Source organism: Nylanderia fulva, unplaced genomic scaffold (assembly GCF_048542155.1).
Source record: "Nylanderia fulva isolate GAGA-0341 unplaced genomic scaffold, ASM4854215v1 Scaffold56, whole genome shotgun sequence".
Taxonomy (NCBI): domain Eukaryota; kingdom Metazoa; phylum Arthropoda; class Insecta; order Hymenoptera; family Formicidae; genus Nylanderia; species Nylanderia fulva.
Window position 1 is genome coordinate 152819 of NW_028190654.1, and position 17323 is coordinate 170141.

A 17323-nucleotide genomic window follows, 5' to 3' on the forward strand; every position below is an offset into this window, starting at 1 on the left:
TTGTTTAAAAATAATGAAAATTGTGGAATGGCAGCATTACGAATCGAAGTACGATTTCTGATCCCGTTAGAATTGCTTTCTATATCTTTGATGAATTCGTGTATAGCTACTTTTTTATTTAAGTTAACTGGGAGACTAAATTCACCTCCCAATTGTAATAGATTGGTTACATTGGGGGGAATATTTTTATCAGTTAAATTAATAAACCATTTCTGGTTAGTTTGTTGTAAAGGATTATGTGTAGCACAACGAAAACTGTTGGCAGAAACAGTGTTATCAACAATATTTGTCGATGATACCGTTGTTTTCAATTCGATAGGATCAATATTTTTAATGTACTCTGTTTCATGCGATTTACGTAGCCATAGGAATTTTTTCTTATGTATGAGATATAATTTTTGGTTGAACAAAGAAAAGGAGTTGCAATAGTGATTTAAAATCTTCTGCCAGATATAAGATGGTAAAAGATTTTGGAGAATTTGGAATTGCCTTGACCGTTTTTTACTCAGTGAGTTTAATGTTCTATGTAAATTAAATATCTCTATGTTAAGAATTTCAGTTCTGACATTATGCAACAAACCACGCATCCTATTTTTTGATTTATAGTGGTAGAAAACAAATTTATTGTTACAGAAATTACGCAAATGGTTGGGAAACAGACAATATCTCTTACATTCCCTTAAAAATTTCAACTTCGACATTGCTCTAATTATCGCATAATTAAAATTTAGCCAAGATTTAAAATGTTTTAACGTTTCTAGACCAAAACAGTTATAAATAAAACTAGAATTAAACCGATGGTATTTGAACGGGTAATTAGTCCCACGCATTATAAAGCCAGCGTTTATTAAAATTAATTAATGAAAGGCTTGTATAAATTAACAAAATTAAACAAATTAAATATAGTAGGCCAACTGAACGAGCAAATAAATAAGGTGTAAAAATTTATTAATAGTTAAATAATTAAATTAACATTCCGTTACAGAAACGATATAAATTGTAAACGTTTCGACTGCACTACAGTCTTTATCAATACATAAAAGTTAAATATTAAAATACAAAGTTAAATGTTAAAAATACAAAGTTAGTTAAATATTAAAATATAAAATTAAAACGATTCTTCGCTGTTGACCAATAGATATGCAAGGCGATTGGTCTGAGATGCCAAGTTATGCGACATTTAAACATGCTGCGGATATAATACGCGAATTAAATCAATGTCAGAGAAAATTAAAAAATCTTTCAACTTACATTATCGTTTTAACAAGTCCTTTTTCCCGATATTTCAAGTGTGTGTTGCGAAGTCTGAATAACAAATGTCAAAATAGAGAGCGTGATGTATTTATTTATTACCAATGTTTTTTCTAAATTATGATTCAGCAAATTTTTTAAGTATGTCAAAATAACTACTGTCTAACAATTCGGTGTCTTTATTTAAATTAATTCCATTTTTCTGTTCTTTAATGTGGATCATTTCAGATATTAGTCTTTTATGGTAATTCTTTTCATGATCCATAATTTTAATATTGTCCCAGTTAAATGTATGTTGTTCGTTTAGAATGTGTTCCGTGACAACCGAATGTCTAGCAGAGTCTAATTTAATATTATTTTTATGTTCTTTAAGTCTCGTTCCTAACTGTCTTTTTGTCTGTCCGACATATGTGGCGTCACAATCGTTGCAATTCAATTTATAAATAACGTTAGAATTCGTGGGGCAATTATTTCTGTCCTTTTGAACTTTTATGAAGTCATTCAATTTTTTAATGCAACGATATCCTACCACTACGTCAGGTCTTCTTATTGCTGAAGCAACTTTCTCAGATATTGATTCTATATATGGTATGACAAAATATTTAATGTTAGTATTAGTATTATTAGTTTCTGTTATATTGTTATTATTAAGCTTGTTAAATTCACAATAAAATATAAAATATATTTGATTAATTTTACTTTACGGTTTAGTAAAATTAATCAAACATAAAAAACCACTCCTCAACGTTTAAAGTCGACCAGACTGGCGATCGCCAGTTTTATGGATTTAAACGTTGAGGAGTGGTTTTTTATTAATTATTACTGGCAACCTTAAGGATTATTATTTATTTAATCAAACATGTTTCATATTTTATTGTGATAGATATTATTATTTTTAATGTGATAAATATTAATCAGAGAAATTCTAATAAAATTCTTTCCATACCATATTCTCTCACGATTACCATAACTTTTAGGGTAAATTCTAAGAGAAAATTCTCTCAGTGTTTTGATTAATTATTAAAAATTACTTGTAAAAACGCGCGCGGGCGCGCACAGCACACGTTACTCGATGCGGACGGCAATAGTTTACACGGCAAGGACGCGACAATCATAATCACAATCTGTGAGAATTTTCTCTTAGAATTTACTCTGAAAATTATGGTAATCGTAGGACAATATGGTACGGAAAGATTTTTATTAGAATTTCTCTGACTCTTATTTATCATATTAAAAATAATATCTATCACAATAAAATATGAAATATGAAATATTTGATTAATTTTACTAAACTGTATAGTAAAATTAATCAAACATATTTTATATTTTATTTAATAGATATTATTAATTTTAATGTGATAAATATTAATTAGAGGAATTCTAATAAAATTTTTTCCATACAATATTGTCCTACGATTACCACAATTTTCAGGGCAAATTCTAAGAGAAAATTCTCTCAGATTGTGATTATGTGTTGTAATTTGTAATCAGTTATTTATTACAATAATTTTTAATCAAGTGCGTGAGTCAAAGTGTCAATACAATTTATTACAAAAAAAATTATTTTATTATGCAGTGTGTCACAGTGTGTCAATATCGGATTGTATCCAGTCAGGCAACAATTATTCGTCAAAGGACATGAAACATCTCTACAAGGTAAGAATCAGTGAGAGAGAGAGAGAGAAAGAGAGTGAGTGTGTGTGTGTGTGTGTACGCGCATACACACACACACACACACACACACGCCGCGTGTAACAAACGGCTGATCGTTTCGAGCGTCCACGTAATCGCCCGCGTCGGATAATGTGTTGCGCCGCTCCTGATTACCGCCTGTACTCGTGCTGTAATTCGCTAACTATTTCTTTTTATATTTCGAAAACTAAGCTTCGGATAAAATTTTGGCAAAGGAAAAATCGTCTTAGAATCGAGTCAGGAATACGACATTTTAAGGACAAACGGTTGTTTTGAATCACTCTGTATATACGTATGCACATGTATATAATTAAAGATAATCATGACCATGGCGATTATAATTAATGATATGTATAATTCTATCAAAGTATGTTAATGATAAATATAATTATAAATAATATTATTGTTATTATTGCTGCTATTACTGCTGGTATTGTTGCTACTATTGTTGTAGTATTCAATTACTACTGTTCCCACTTATCATTCCTATACCGCAAATATATTATTGCTTATATACAGTCAGTCAAGTAAGAGCGTGGTCGGGTAAATTTATGGAAAAACTTATTAAATGGTATTTTTATATTTATATATATATTGTACTGAATATAAACAATGATGCAATTATATTAATAATGTGTCCAGTCACCATCGGCGTCGATAATTGCCTGGCATCTCCGAGGCATGCTTTCGACTAATTTAATTGCATATTCTAGTGGCAACGATCGAATTTCGCAAGATAACTGCTTGGAAGTGTATGTACGTTTACTACGAAGCTTATGCTTAATATATGCCCACACATTTTCGATGGGGTTTGCATCGGGCGACTGTGACGGCCAATCCATTGATATTCTCATGCGCCCAAGCGAGTCGATTCGTAACATGTTTTTCAGTCAACAAAGGCTTCTTCATTGTGGGGCGAAATTTCAGGTTATGAGCACGGAGATGAGTTCGGATAGTTTCGTGCGATATATCTCAACCTTTCGACTTTAATTTTGCCTGTCCTTGTCGCAGTGTTAAAGAAGGATTTCGCAAAAACAGATTCACTATTTTTTTTTCGTCTTTTTTGTCCACTTTGCCTATTGAGCCACGTTCTGGTAAATCATCGACATTTTTTGCCACTTTATATTGCTGTATCTACTTCTGTACAAATGTTTTCGACTTTCTCATGTATTTAGCAGCCGCTGATTGTGACATTTTTGGACCTTTCGGATGGGTACACAGGAACACAGCCTCGTAGCGCGACGCGTACTTAGCACTCATGACGCTTATCGTGTTTCTCTTTCAAAGAATCAAAGACAACTGAATATTTTTTGACAATGCATTAAGGGTAAAACTTCCCTTTATAGTCTCACGAAGGATTTAGAGCGAAATCTTTTATTACCTGTCAATAAAATCGACCACGCTCTTACTTGACTGACTGTATATACTATATGATATCTTATTATAAAGCAATTAATACACATTTACAATGAAAAGTCAGCTAGTTGAATATTTTTTAACACAGTGCACATATATTATAATCCGCAGTGAGTTGATTATTTTGATGAGCTGTTTATTTGAAAGTTGAGAACATTGCCATGTCTGTTTTAAAAATCAAATATCGAATATTTTTAGATTAATAATTAAGAATAAATATATATATTAAAGGAATAAAATGTAAAAATATGAAAAAAATATTTATATAGATAACACAGATTTATTAAAATTATTATAAGATTTTTTCTCATTTTATTAAAAAATTTCAACATAAAGAATTAATAAATGGCAATGAATTTGAAATTATTTGATATGAGATTGTCTGTAAATGCATTTTTTATGCAACCATTAATACGAACAATGATACTTGTGTTGAAAATGCGGATATCAACGACAAGTTTTATCATGCTATTTTTCACCTCTCTAATTGTATTTATATACTCGGTTGCCCCGGTATTTATTAACGTAATGGCATTACTATCAATATCTTTTAACGACAATTTAGTTCGAGCAAGATTCATCGCGATGCAGCTCTGCATCTTGATATAGTTCGAAGAGTAACATTTCGGAATGATAGCGTTTAACTTGGTCAGCAACGTCTTTATTACCTGAAAGATATTATAAAAAAATGATTTCTCTATCATATTTATTATAACGTAATTATACAGGTCATATTGTTCTCTGTGTAAAATACATGCAAGCAACTAAAGTTAATTTATTAACATTAAAAGTATAATTTTTATCAGTTTGTAACGAAGCACCTTTCCCGACGCCACGGATCGGCTCGTCGGTGCCAGGATTCGGGAAGAGGGGCGACTCAGATTTGCAATAACACACGGTTGTTCTGATAAAAGCAGAGTTTATTCAAGCCACCTTTCAATGGTTGACTTGCTATTCAGTCCACAAGTACAGAGAATATTAAGACGGACGAAACGCGACCAGATTACACGGACGCGGACACGACTTATGGCTATAATTATCACGGACGAGACACGACCAAGTTATGCGGACGCGGACACGACTTATTGCTAGTATTGACAGATAGAAATATTACGGACGAGACGCGACCAGATTATACGGACGCGGACACGACTTATGGCTATAATTATCACAGACGAGACACGACCAAGTTATGCGGACGCGGACACGACTTATAACTAAAGTTTCCAACGCGGCCACGCGTACGGGCGCCCTGAGAAGGGCGAACTCCGTCGAGCGCCGGTGACTTCCGGGTAGGACCCGGTGATCGAGAACTCTCGGCCTACTCGACGAGAACGCTCGTCGGCCGGGGGACTTACGGACAGGACCCGGTGACCGAGAACGCTCGGCCTGCACGACGAGAACGCTCGTCGGCCGGGGTGACTTGGAGTGTCGGAGTTGAGGAGTGATCCCTGAGTACGCTCGAGGGACCAGGACGGGACTGGTGCCGAAGCCTCGGCTGCGCCGCTCTTTATACCCGGCGGGCCACCCCACTCTAAGACTCGCTTGGAGGGGGTCGAGTGACGGTTGGGGGCGAAAAGGCGGATTCCCAACGTGTTCTTGTAATGGCCCCGAAAGGGGCCGTTTACATGAGCGCGGATGGCTAGTGACGGCTAATCGGGTCGTCACAAGTTGATTGAAATTAATTAAAATTAATAAAATCAATATTTCACTATAATTCTAAATATATACGTTTACGTATTAAAATAAATAGTTACCTTAATATTGTTTGCCACGTTCTTTAATGGGGCTTCCATAGTCTTATTTCCATATTGGATGTACGTCTCCAATTCAGCAATTGTATTGTCTTTCCTCGTTTCCAAATTATGTTTTGCATAATTATAACATTCATTAATTTTTTTACCTTCTTTTTTCGCCTTCTCGATAGATAACTGAAAAGATAATAAATATGCAAATGTATTTTTGTTGTCATATGTGAATAATTGAACATATTTTTCATAAAAATCTATTCTAAAAATAAATGCAAGTTTTCAATGTTTCATTATAATTTAAAACATTTATATTTTATGATATAACACATGCATTTGTCTTCTCATTATCTAGACAAAATATGCACCTTGATATTCTCGAATGTTGAATTGAGAATATTATTAACTTTAAACAAAGTCCGAGTCCTCAGATCATTGAGTTTGACTTGTAGAATCTGCTTTATTTGCTTTTTTGAAAAGTGAAATATCCTTAAGAATAGCTTCGATATTTTTTTGTAAATATTCACCCATTCTTCAAAGTTCACCAAGGGTTTCGTCACATCTTGCTCCGACGTCTTGAAGATGCGAGATAAAAGTTTCATTATTAAAATATCATGTAAAAATAATAATTTGACTTTTCTAAAGATATTGCATAAAGAATTTAAATTTAAAAATAAATTTTAAACAATTTTTATAAATAGGTCAAATTAAAGCTACAAAATTGATTTTTATATGTGATATTTCTATTAATACATCATAATTTCTGAAAAAGATTTTTAGTTTACTAATTAAACATGGCAATTTTTTTTTATTTGATTTGTCTTATTTTAAAATGATTGAATTAAATTATTTGTTTCTTTTTTTAGTCAAAAGAAATGATTACACTGAATTTACAGAACTTACATAAACTGCGCAGAGTAATGCCAAAATACAAATCACTTTTTTTATTTCGTTGTTTATAAACGATGATTGTGTTGAAAAAAATGTTCACGATTAAGGAAAGAGATATATACTCTTCTCTATACTGTTATTTTTATTCCATTTATATATGGAAACAATTTGATAGATATTAAGATAACGTATATATGTATATGTATAAAGATACGTTTAATTAAATTGACATAAAGAGATTTAATCTAAATAACTAAATGCTGTCAAAATTTATCATTGAGTATTTATCACATATGTTTATCATTGGGAAATACAAAATAGTATTTGAAAAAATGTAATTAAAAATTGTTTTAAACTCTTTGATCTACCCCTAAAAATGTACATTTTTAGATTTTGCAAAGTTTATCGTGTAAAAAATTGATATTTTTTTGATATTGCAGAAAAAATATTAATTGATTGGTCAGATATAATACACATCTTATCTAATGCTATCTTTTGTACATGCCTAAAAATTAGCGGTCTTTTTGTTACTTTCTGATAATAATCTGTTAATCACACAGTCTTGTCTAACATGATATGTTTCTTTTATCACAAGGATAGATTTCTAGTCTTCAGTTTGCACATGCGCTTTATATGCATGATTTTTGTTAAGTTTTTAATAATAAATATTTTTGTTTTGTTTGTTTACATAGAATAATTATTTGCAAAATTTATACCTGAAATAAAATATCAACAGGCGTGTTATATTGCATTTACATTGTTGAATGGGAAATTATAATAGTTATATAATTGTTACTTAGTGTTTGCTGGGGATTGTATCAACTTTTGGATATAACAATTAACTTGCACATATTAGCTACTATCACGAAACTAATTATACGTGCGATTCATTATAAAAATATAGCAGTACAATATATAAATACGTACATATTCCTCACACGTAGTTCTTTGAATATATCATTTGCCCAATGACACATCGACAGAAAAACTAGGCAACCAAGATACATATCTTGAGCCATCGAAGAAAAGAAAGAAATAATTGCTATTTCTTCTCGTAGAAGTCTGTGACTCAGGCGATATTTCTGTATTCTTTCTGTGATTTGCTTGTATACTCAATCTGGTGTATCCTCTCTGTGATTTGCTTGCATACTCAAGGCCAATCGACAAGTGAGACATGGTGTCCTGTTCTAACCAGGATTGCAAGCATGAATTGTGAAATAAGTGTGCACAGGGCAACTTACGAGCGCTTTCCATCCTTTCCCAGCATATTGCGCAATTATTTTATCAGAATTCTCGGCTAATTCCTCTTGTGAAGCCATTGGATAACTAAATGAAAAAGTTATCAAAAAAATCTTTAACAATTTGTTTTTTATATTATACATATAAAAATATAATAAAATAATTTCCTGATTTTTATAAATTCCTTTTTCCATCACATATCACATCAAATCACATCATCACATCAAAATCAAAATCAAAACACGTGCCTAGCCTAGCCAACATAACCCCGCACGCTGCCAATATAGCGGAGTGCCACTATTGCCGTCTGTTGTAAAACGTGAGAACTGGCCATTTCCAATACATGCATCTATTGCATGTGTTGTGTACGTGTGATATACGTGTGCGCATGTGTTGTATACGTGTGAATACGTGTAGCACGATACTACTATGTATGCGTGGTCGATGATGATGATAATAATAATGATGACGGGGACGTTTCTTAAAAGAAATTTTTCATATTTCGACTTTGCATTTATATATCTCTGCTTACAAATCACGTAGAGCAGAAATAAAGACACTTTTATTATATAATTCGAACTCAATCTATCGATTAAGTCTAGTATAAACTCGATTGCTTCAGCCGTTATTGAGGATTCGAAATTTATAATAGACTCAAATGTCCGACTCGCGTTAAGATACACGGTGTCTCGGCTACGCCCTGGTCGCGAGACACTACCGTGTCTCTTGATTCATCGACCACGCATACATAGTAGTATCGTGCTACACGTATTCACACGTATACAACACATGCGCACACATATATCACACGTACACAACACTGCAATAGATGCATGTATTGGAAATGTCCAGTCCTCACATTTTACAACAGACGGCGATAGTGGCGCTCCGCCATTATTGGCAGCGTGCGGGGTTATGTTGGCTAGGCTAGGCACGTGTTTTGATTTTGATGTGATGATGTGATTTGATGTGATATGTGATGGAAAAAGAAATTTATAAAAATCAGGTAATTATTTTATTATATTTTTATATGTATAATATAAAAAACAAATTGTTAAAGATTTTTTTGATAACTTTTTCATTTAGTTATTCAATGGCTTCACAAAAGGAATTAGCCGAGAATTCTGATAAAATAATTGCGCAATATGCTGGGAAAGGATGGATAATTGTGTAATATGCTGGGAAAGGATGGAAAGCGCTCGTAAGTTGCCCTGTGCACACTTATTTCACAATTCATGCTTGCAATCCTGGTTAGAACAGGACACCATGTCTCACTTGTCGATTGGCCTTGAGTATGCAAGCAAATCACAGAGAGGATACACCAGATTGAGTATACAAGCAAATCACAGAGAGAATACAAAAATACCGCCTGAGTCACAGACTTCTACGAGAAGAAATGGCAATCATTTCTTTCTTTTCCTCGATGGCTCAAGATATGTATCTTGGTTGCCTAGTTTTTCTGTCGATGTGTCGCATAATAGAGTATGTGGTAACATCTCTACATTGGCACATACTAATTCCCAAATGGATACTATGGCAAGACAGGTACTTAAGCTTCAATTCATAAAAAGAAATTTGTATATATTAGTTAGCTATATAGCGAAAATAGCAAAAAAATATTCTTTGTTAGTTTCAGCAACTTTTCCCTCGTTATCCTCGCAATGTCATCCTGAAAGATCTTAGAATGACTCGATCAATCAAATGGACAGTTGAATTGAAAGTATACTTGGTGGAGTATTTTAATAACTATACCGCATCATCATTTAATTGAAGAACCACAAGCAGAATCCGTCCCACAGATGCAAACAAGGATGACATATTATGCCCAGTTCTTTGGTCCAAAATTTATGGGATTCTACATTCGATATTCCATTTGCTGATAGGTAATGGAGATACAAAAAATAAAAAAAAAACATAGGAAAATATTGTATATTTTATCATTTTTATTTATTGTTAGAAACTTCAAAATATCATCAAATTTTCTTTAGAAATATAAATATTATTTGAACAAATATAAATTATATTAATTTGAAATGCATATATTGGAGATCAGAAATCTTAAGTAAGAGATGAAGAACTTTAATAAATAAAAAACTTTTCATAGTAATCTAGGCATTACTTCTTTTGTAGAATTTATATATATATATATATATATATATATATATTATATATAAATATATTTTATATTTCTTTATTATTCTTATAGTGGAAAAGAACCTTCGAGAATCTTGGTGGACGTTTTTTGAAATCATTTACTGTGGAAGATGGTCCTTTCAATGTAGATGCAGAGGCAGTTTGTGGTGCGGCAGATGTGGACGTAGAAGTAGTCTGTGGTGCAACAAATGTGGACATAGAAGTAGTCTGCGGAGCAGATAATGTGGCTGTAGAGGTAGTCTGCGGTGCAGTTAATGTGGACGTAGAAGTAGTTTGCGGAGCAGATAATGTGGCTGTAGAGGTAGTCTGTGGTGCAACTAATATGGACGTAGAAGTAGTCTGCGGAGCAGATGATGTGACTGTAGAGGAAGTCTGTGGTGCAATGGAGGAATTTGCAATTACAGCTGAGCTGACAGTTGCTTCTGCAAATTATAAATTTCTGCTTGCAGCATCGCAGTTTCATCAATTTCTCCAGAAAAATCTTTTTCTTCTTTTTTTTCTTCTTTCTTTAGTCATTTTTTATTAGATATAAGATTAATTATTAGACGCGTTAATTAACAGCAACTTTCTCTCTCTCTCTCTCTCTCTCTCACTCACACTCTCATTCTCACTCACTCACTCACTGTTCGTCTTGTGTACTTATTTAGTACATTCGTGATTAAACATCTATATGCATTAATGTGAAATTTACTTACATTAGTTTACTTGAAATATTCAATCTCTAAAGTGTTTATCTTATTAGATAGACAAAAAAATCTGAGTAAATAATAAGAAAAAAAACAAGGATTATTATTTTCATAATTTTTTATCAATTAAGTTACATTAATGCATAATGTAGTTATATAACCTTATGATTTTAATTTACATTTTTATGTTCTGATCATATGATCTTATACAACGATGTGTTACTCGTTTGCATAGAAGAAAACAGAGAGAGAGAGAGAAAAACAACAATAGATATGAAATATCCGACTTATTTAGTACATTGAAAAAAAATAGTTTTTAACTTGATTAAATCGTTCAATTAAATACTATTTTAAAATTAATTAATGAAAGGCTCGTATAAATTAACAAAATTAAACAAATCAAATATAGTAAGCCAACTGAACGAGCAAATAAATAAGATGTAAAAATTTATTAATAGTTAAATAATTAAATTAACATTCCGTTACAGAAACAATATAAATTGTAAACGTTTCGACTGCACTACAGTCTTTATCAATACATAAAAGTTAAATATTAAAATACAAAGTTAAATGTTAAAAATACAAAGTTAGTTAAATATTAAAATATAAAATTAAAACGATTCTTCGCTGTTGACCAATAGATGTGCAAGGCGATTGGTCTGAGATGCCAAGTTATGCGACATTTAAACATGCTGCGGATATAATACGCGAATTAAATCAATGTCAGAGAAAATTAAAAAATCTTTCAACTTACATTATCGTTTTAACAAGTCCTTTTTCCCGATATTTCAAGTGTGTGTTGCGAAGTCTGAATAACAAATGTCGAAATAGAGAGCGTGATGTATTTATTTATTACCAATGTTTTTTCTAAACTATGATTCAGCAAATTTTTTAAGTATGTCAAAATAACTACTGTCTAACAATTCGGTGTCTTTATTTAAATTAATTCTATTTTTCTGTTCTTTAATGTGGATCATTTCAGATATTAGCCTTTTATGGTAATTCTTTTCATGATCCATAATTTTAATATTGTCCCAGTCAAATGTATGTTGTTCGTTTAGAATGTGTTCCGTGACAACCGAGTGTTTAGCAGAGTCTAATTTAATATTATTTTTATGTTCTTTAAGTCTCGTTCCTAACTGTCTTTTTGTCTGTCCGACATATGTGGCGTCACAATCGTTGCAATTCAATTTATAAATAACATTAGGCAATTATTTCTGTCCTTTTGAACTTTTATGAAGTCATTCAATTTTTTAATGCAACGATATCTTACCACTACGTCAGGTCTTCTTATTGCTGAAGCAACTTTCTCAGATATTGATTCTATATATGGTATGACAAAATATTTAATGCTAGTATTAGTATTATTAGTATCTGTTATATTGTTATTATTAGGCTTGTTAAATTTCTTAGTTGAGAGATTTTTTAATCTACGTTTTATTTCTGTGAAAATTAGATCAAGAGGATAACCGTTGGATAGCAAAATGTTAATAGCTTTCTCTATATTTTTTTTGTAAAATTGCGGATGTGATAGTAATAAAGCTCTATCTACCAAGTTATAAATTGTTCCTATTTTATGACAAGTCGGATGATTTGAAAAAAATGAAAGTAATCTACCTGAGAATGTTTTTTTGTGATACCAATCTAAATAAATTTTATTATCTATTACTTTGATCATTATGTCCAAAAAGCTTATACACCGATTATTGTAAATTGTAGTCTATCGTTATAATTGTTGAATTCGTTCAAAACATATGTAATATTGTCAGCGGAAGTGCATAAAATAATGTCGTCTACATAACGGAAATAAAAAGTCATTTCGCAATTTAAATTACTAATTACCAATGTTTCCAAGTCCTGCATGACTATATCGGCAATGATCGGAGAAAGTGGGGAACCCATAGGAGTCCCGTAAATTTGTTTGTAAGTTATGTTATTGAACGTGAAAAATGTAGAAGTTAATATAAATTTTATCATACCTATGAATTCATTTTTGGGAATCTTTGTGTGTGACTCTATAAAATGCCATCTATTATTGATACCGTTTAATGCAAGATCTACGGAAACATTAGTAAATAATGAAACAACGTCCAATGAAACTATTATGTCGGAATCTTGTAGTGTTTTCCCTGATAGAATGTTGCATATATCGAAACTGTTATTCACAAAACTGTCAGCTCTAGGAAGGCTATCTTTTAAAATTTTATGAAAGAAGGAAGCAATATTATATAGAGAAGTATTTATTGAGGAAACTATTAATCTAAAAGGAATATTTTCCTGGTGGATCTTGGGGAGCCCATAGGCTTTAGGAAGAAGGGAGTCGCTTGAAAATAAATAATAATATTCTTTTTTGTTGATGAAATCTTTTTTCAACCATTTTTTTAGACAATTATTGAGGTCTTTTTCTATTTTTGTTGATGGATTGTTTTTAACTATGGTATACGTAGAATCGTCTTCTAGGAGACTCTCAACTTTTTTTATATAAAATTCTTTTTCTAATGCGACTGTAATGCTGCCTTTATCTGCTCTAGTAAATAAAATATTAGAATTTTGATTGCAGAATTTAATTGTGTCTTTATGCATGTGAAGTAATTTTTCTTGTATGTCCGTTTTTTTGTCATTCTTGTTTAAAAATAATGAAAATTGTGGAATGGCAGCATTACGAATCGAAGTACGATTTCTGATCCCGTTAGAATTGAATTGCTTTCTATATCTTTGATGAATTCGTGTATAGCTACTTTTTTATTTAAGTTAACTGGGAGACTAAATTCACCTCCCAATTGTAATAGATTGGTTACATTGGGGGGAATATTTTTATCAGTTAAATTAATAAACCATTTCTGGTTAGTTTGTTGTAAAGGATTATGTGTAGCACAACGAAAACTGTTGGCAGAAACAGTGTTATCAACAATATTTGTCGATGATACCGTTGTTTTCAATTCGATAGGATCAATATTTTTAATGTACTCTGTTTCATGCGATTTACGTAGCCATAGGAATTTTTTCTTATGTATGAGATATAATTTTTGGTTGAACAAAGAAAAGGAGTTGCAATGGTGATTTAAAATCTCCTGCCAGATATAAGATGGTAAAAGATTTTGGAGAATTTGGAATTGCCTTGACCGTTTTTTACTCAGTGAGTTTAATGTTCTATGTAAATCAAATATCTCTATGTTAAGAATTTCAGTTCAGTTCTGACATTATGCAACAAACCACGCATCCTATTTTTTGATTTATAGTGGTAGAAAACAAATTTATTGTTACAGAAATTACGCAAATGGTTGGGAAGCAGACAATATCTCTTACATTCCCTTAAAAATTTCAACTTCGACATTGCTCTAATTATCGCATAATTAAAATTTAGCCAAGATTTAAAATGTTTTAACGTTTCTAGACCAAAACAGTTATAAATAAAACTAGAATTAAACCGATGGTATTTGAACGGGTAATTAGTCCCACGCATTATAAGGCCAGCGTTTATTAAAATTAATTAATGAAAGGCTCGTATAAATTAACAAAATTAAACAAATCAAATATAGTAGGTCAACTGAACGAGCAAATAAATAAGATGTAAAAATTTATTAATAGTTAAATAATTAAATTAACATTCCGTTACAAAAACGATATAAATTGTAAACGTTTCGACTGCACTACAGTCTTTATCAATACATAAAAGTTAAATAAAAGTTAAATGTTAAAAATACAAAGTTAGTTAAATATTAAAATATAAAATTAAAACGATTCTTCGCTGTTGACCAATAGATGTGCAAGGCGATTGGTCTGAGATGCCAAGTTATGCGACATTTAAACATGCTGCGGATATAATACGCGAATTAAATCAACATACATTTGACTGGGACAATATTAAAATTATAGATCATGAAAAGAATTACCATAAAAGGCTAATATCTGAAATGATCCACATTAAAGAACAGAAAAATGGAATTAATTTAAATAAAGACACCGAATTGTTAGACAGTAGTTATTTTGACATACTTAAAAAATTTGCTGAATCATAGTTTAGAAAAAACATTGGTAATAAATAAATACATCACGCTCTCTATTTCGACATTTGTTATTCAGACTTCGCAACACACACTTGAAATATCGGGAAAAAGGACTTGTTAAAACGATAATGTAAGTTGAAAGATTTTTTAATTTTCTCTGACATTGATTTAATTCGCGTATTATATCCGCAGCATGTTTAAATGTCGCATAACTTGGCATCTCAGACCAATCGCCTTGCACATCTATTGGTCAACAGCGAAGAATCGTTTTAATTTTATATTTTAATATTTAACTAACTTTGTATTTTTAATAAATTAATACAAATTGTCGCTCGTATATTGAAAACAAAGTGATAAATATAAGGCCAACTTATCGAGCTGAATATTCGAGATGTTCAGTCAATTACCATTTATTACATGTATAAATTATAAAACTACAGTCATTAGATATTAAAACTAACGCAAATTACAATCATTCTACAAACGTTTCGACCGCACGCGGTTTTCTTCAGTATAATTATTGAAATATAAATTCATACAACTTCACATAATATCGAATTTTAATTATAGTTATTCAGAATCGAGAGTTTTTGAGCAATTAACGCGTGTTCTAGTCCGTCATGTCCAACAATGTTCGTCTCGATATGATCTCTGATTTTGCTCAGATCTCGGATAGGTTTCATCGTTAATATGCGAGAAATTAACCCGTTCCGTAGGCGCTGCGATTAATAAAAAATTAACGATTAACGTATGTCGAAATTATAATATATATCCCCTACAATTGGTAATATGCTTACCTATCATCGTCCTTCTTGACAATTTTGCTACTTATTAACAGTTATTAAGGATGACACATAACAAACCAACAATACAGAAAGACAGCTCATTTTAAACTCTACTTGATCGGAGAGCGTGCGTGTTTATATATGATCTAATATCTATGTTTGACTCGTTAATGTCCTATTTGTCCTATTATTATTTATTGTTCGCTAATATATCCAAAATATCAAAATACGACTCGCTAAGTAACTCAGTATCTTTGTTTAAATTTAGTCCATTTTTTTTGTTCCTTGATATGTAGCATCTCAGAAATGAGTCTTTTATAATAATTATTTTCGTTGTCCATGATCTTAACATTGTCCCAATTAAAAGTATGATGTTCATTTCTTATGTGTTAGAAATTACTGAATGTTTCGTTGAGTCTAACCTAATATTATTTTTATGTTCTTTTATTCGCGTCTGCAATTGCCTCTTTGTTTGGCCTACATAAGATGCATTACAATTATTGCAACTGATCTTATAAACCACATTCGAATTGCATGGATGTTTAGTTTTATCTTTCTGTGCTTTAATAATATTATCCAGTTTGTTGAGACATCTATACCCTACAATACAATTTTTATTTTTAACCGAGGAAACAATCATTTCTGAGATCCTATCTATATACGGAATGACAAAGAATTTTTTATTAACCGAGTCATTTCCTATACTTTTTGTTCTTTCTATGTTGGCCTGTCTCTCTATAATGCTCCCCTTAGATATGATGTGTTCTATCCGATGATTAATTTTGTTAAAAATCAGATCAAGAGGGTAACCATTGCTTATGAGTATATTAATGATTAACTCCAAATTTTTATTAAAAAATAGTGGATGTGATAGCAATAGACATCTGTCTATCTACAAGGTTATATATTATTCCAATTTTGTGGCATAATGGGTGGTTTGAATAAAATGATAACGTCTTTCCTGAGAAGGTTTCTTTTTGATACCAGTCTATGTATATTGTGTTATTAATAATTTTAAGTGATAAATCTAAGAAATTCAAGCTATGATTAACCTCTTGTTCGACCGTGAATTTAAGTCTTTCATGATAGTTGTTAAAATTATTCACAATCTGAGTCATATTAGTCATAGAGGTGGCCACTATTATGTCATCCACATAACGAAAATAAAACAAACATTCCAAATTCAACGCTTTGAGAACTGTATCCTCAAGATCTTACATAACCAGGTCTGCAATAATTGGTGATAACGGTGACTCCATAGGGGTCCCAAACGTCTGTTTATAAATTATGTCATTAAATGTAAAATATGTAGAAGTCAATATGAATTTTATACCTCCCAAAAATTCGTTTTTCGGTATTCTAGTATTTATTCCAATGTGATCCCATCTATCATTAATACCGTCAATCGCAAGATCCAGAGGAACGTTCGTAAACAAAGACACCACATCCAAGGA

General features: G+C 31.5%; 1 protein-coding gene across 1 annotated transcript; it reads right to left on the reverse strand.

The window, feature by feature from the left end:
- Positions 1-4697: 4697 nt before the first annotated feature.
- LOC114928651 (uncharacterized) lies at positions 4698-7200 on the reverse strand. Its single transcript, XM_029299901.2, has 3 exons — positions 6476-7200; positions 6117-6290; positions 4698-5027 (listed from the first exon to the last, which is right to left on the reverse strand). The coding sequence occupies exons 1-3, from the start codon at positions 6707-6709 to the stop codon at positions 4698-4700; spliced, it is 738 nt and encodes a 245-aa protein (XP_029155734.2). The 5' UTR covers positions 6710-7200.
- Positions 7201-17323: the final 10123 nt, after the last annotated feature.

What these genes read in the sequence shown, in the direction of transcription:
- LOC114928651 (XM_029299901.2), bottom strand. Translation starts at nt 6,709, where the DNA reads ATGAAACTTTTATCTCGCATCTTCAAGACGTCGGAGCAAGATGTGACG. An exon ending in CAACATTCGAGAATATCAAG is followed by an intron (nt 6,291 to 6,475) that starts GTGCATATTTTG and finishes TTATCTTTTCAG; the next exon opens with TTATCTATCGAGAAGGCGAA. An exon ending in ACGTGGCAAACAATATTAAG is followed by an intron (nt 5,028 to 6,116) that starts GTAACTATTTAT and finishes AATATCTTTCAG; the next exon opens with GTAATAAAGACGTTGCTGAC.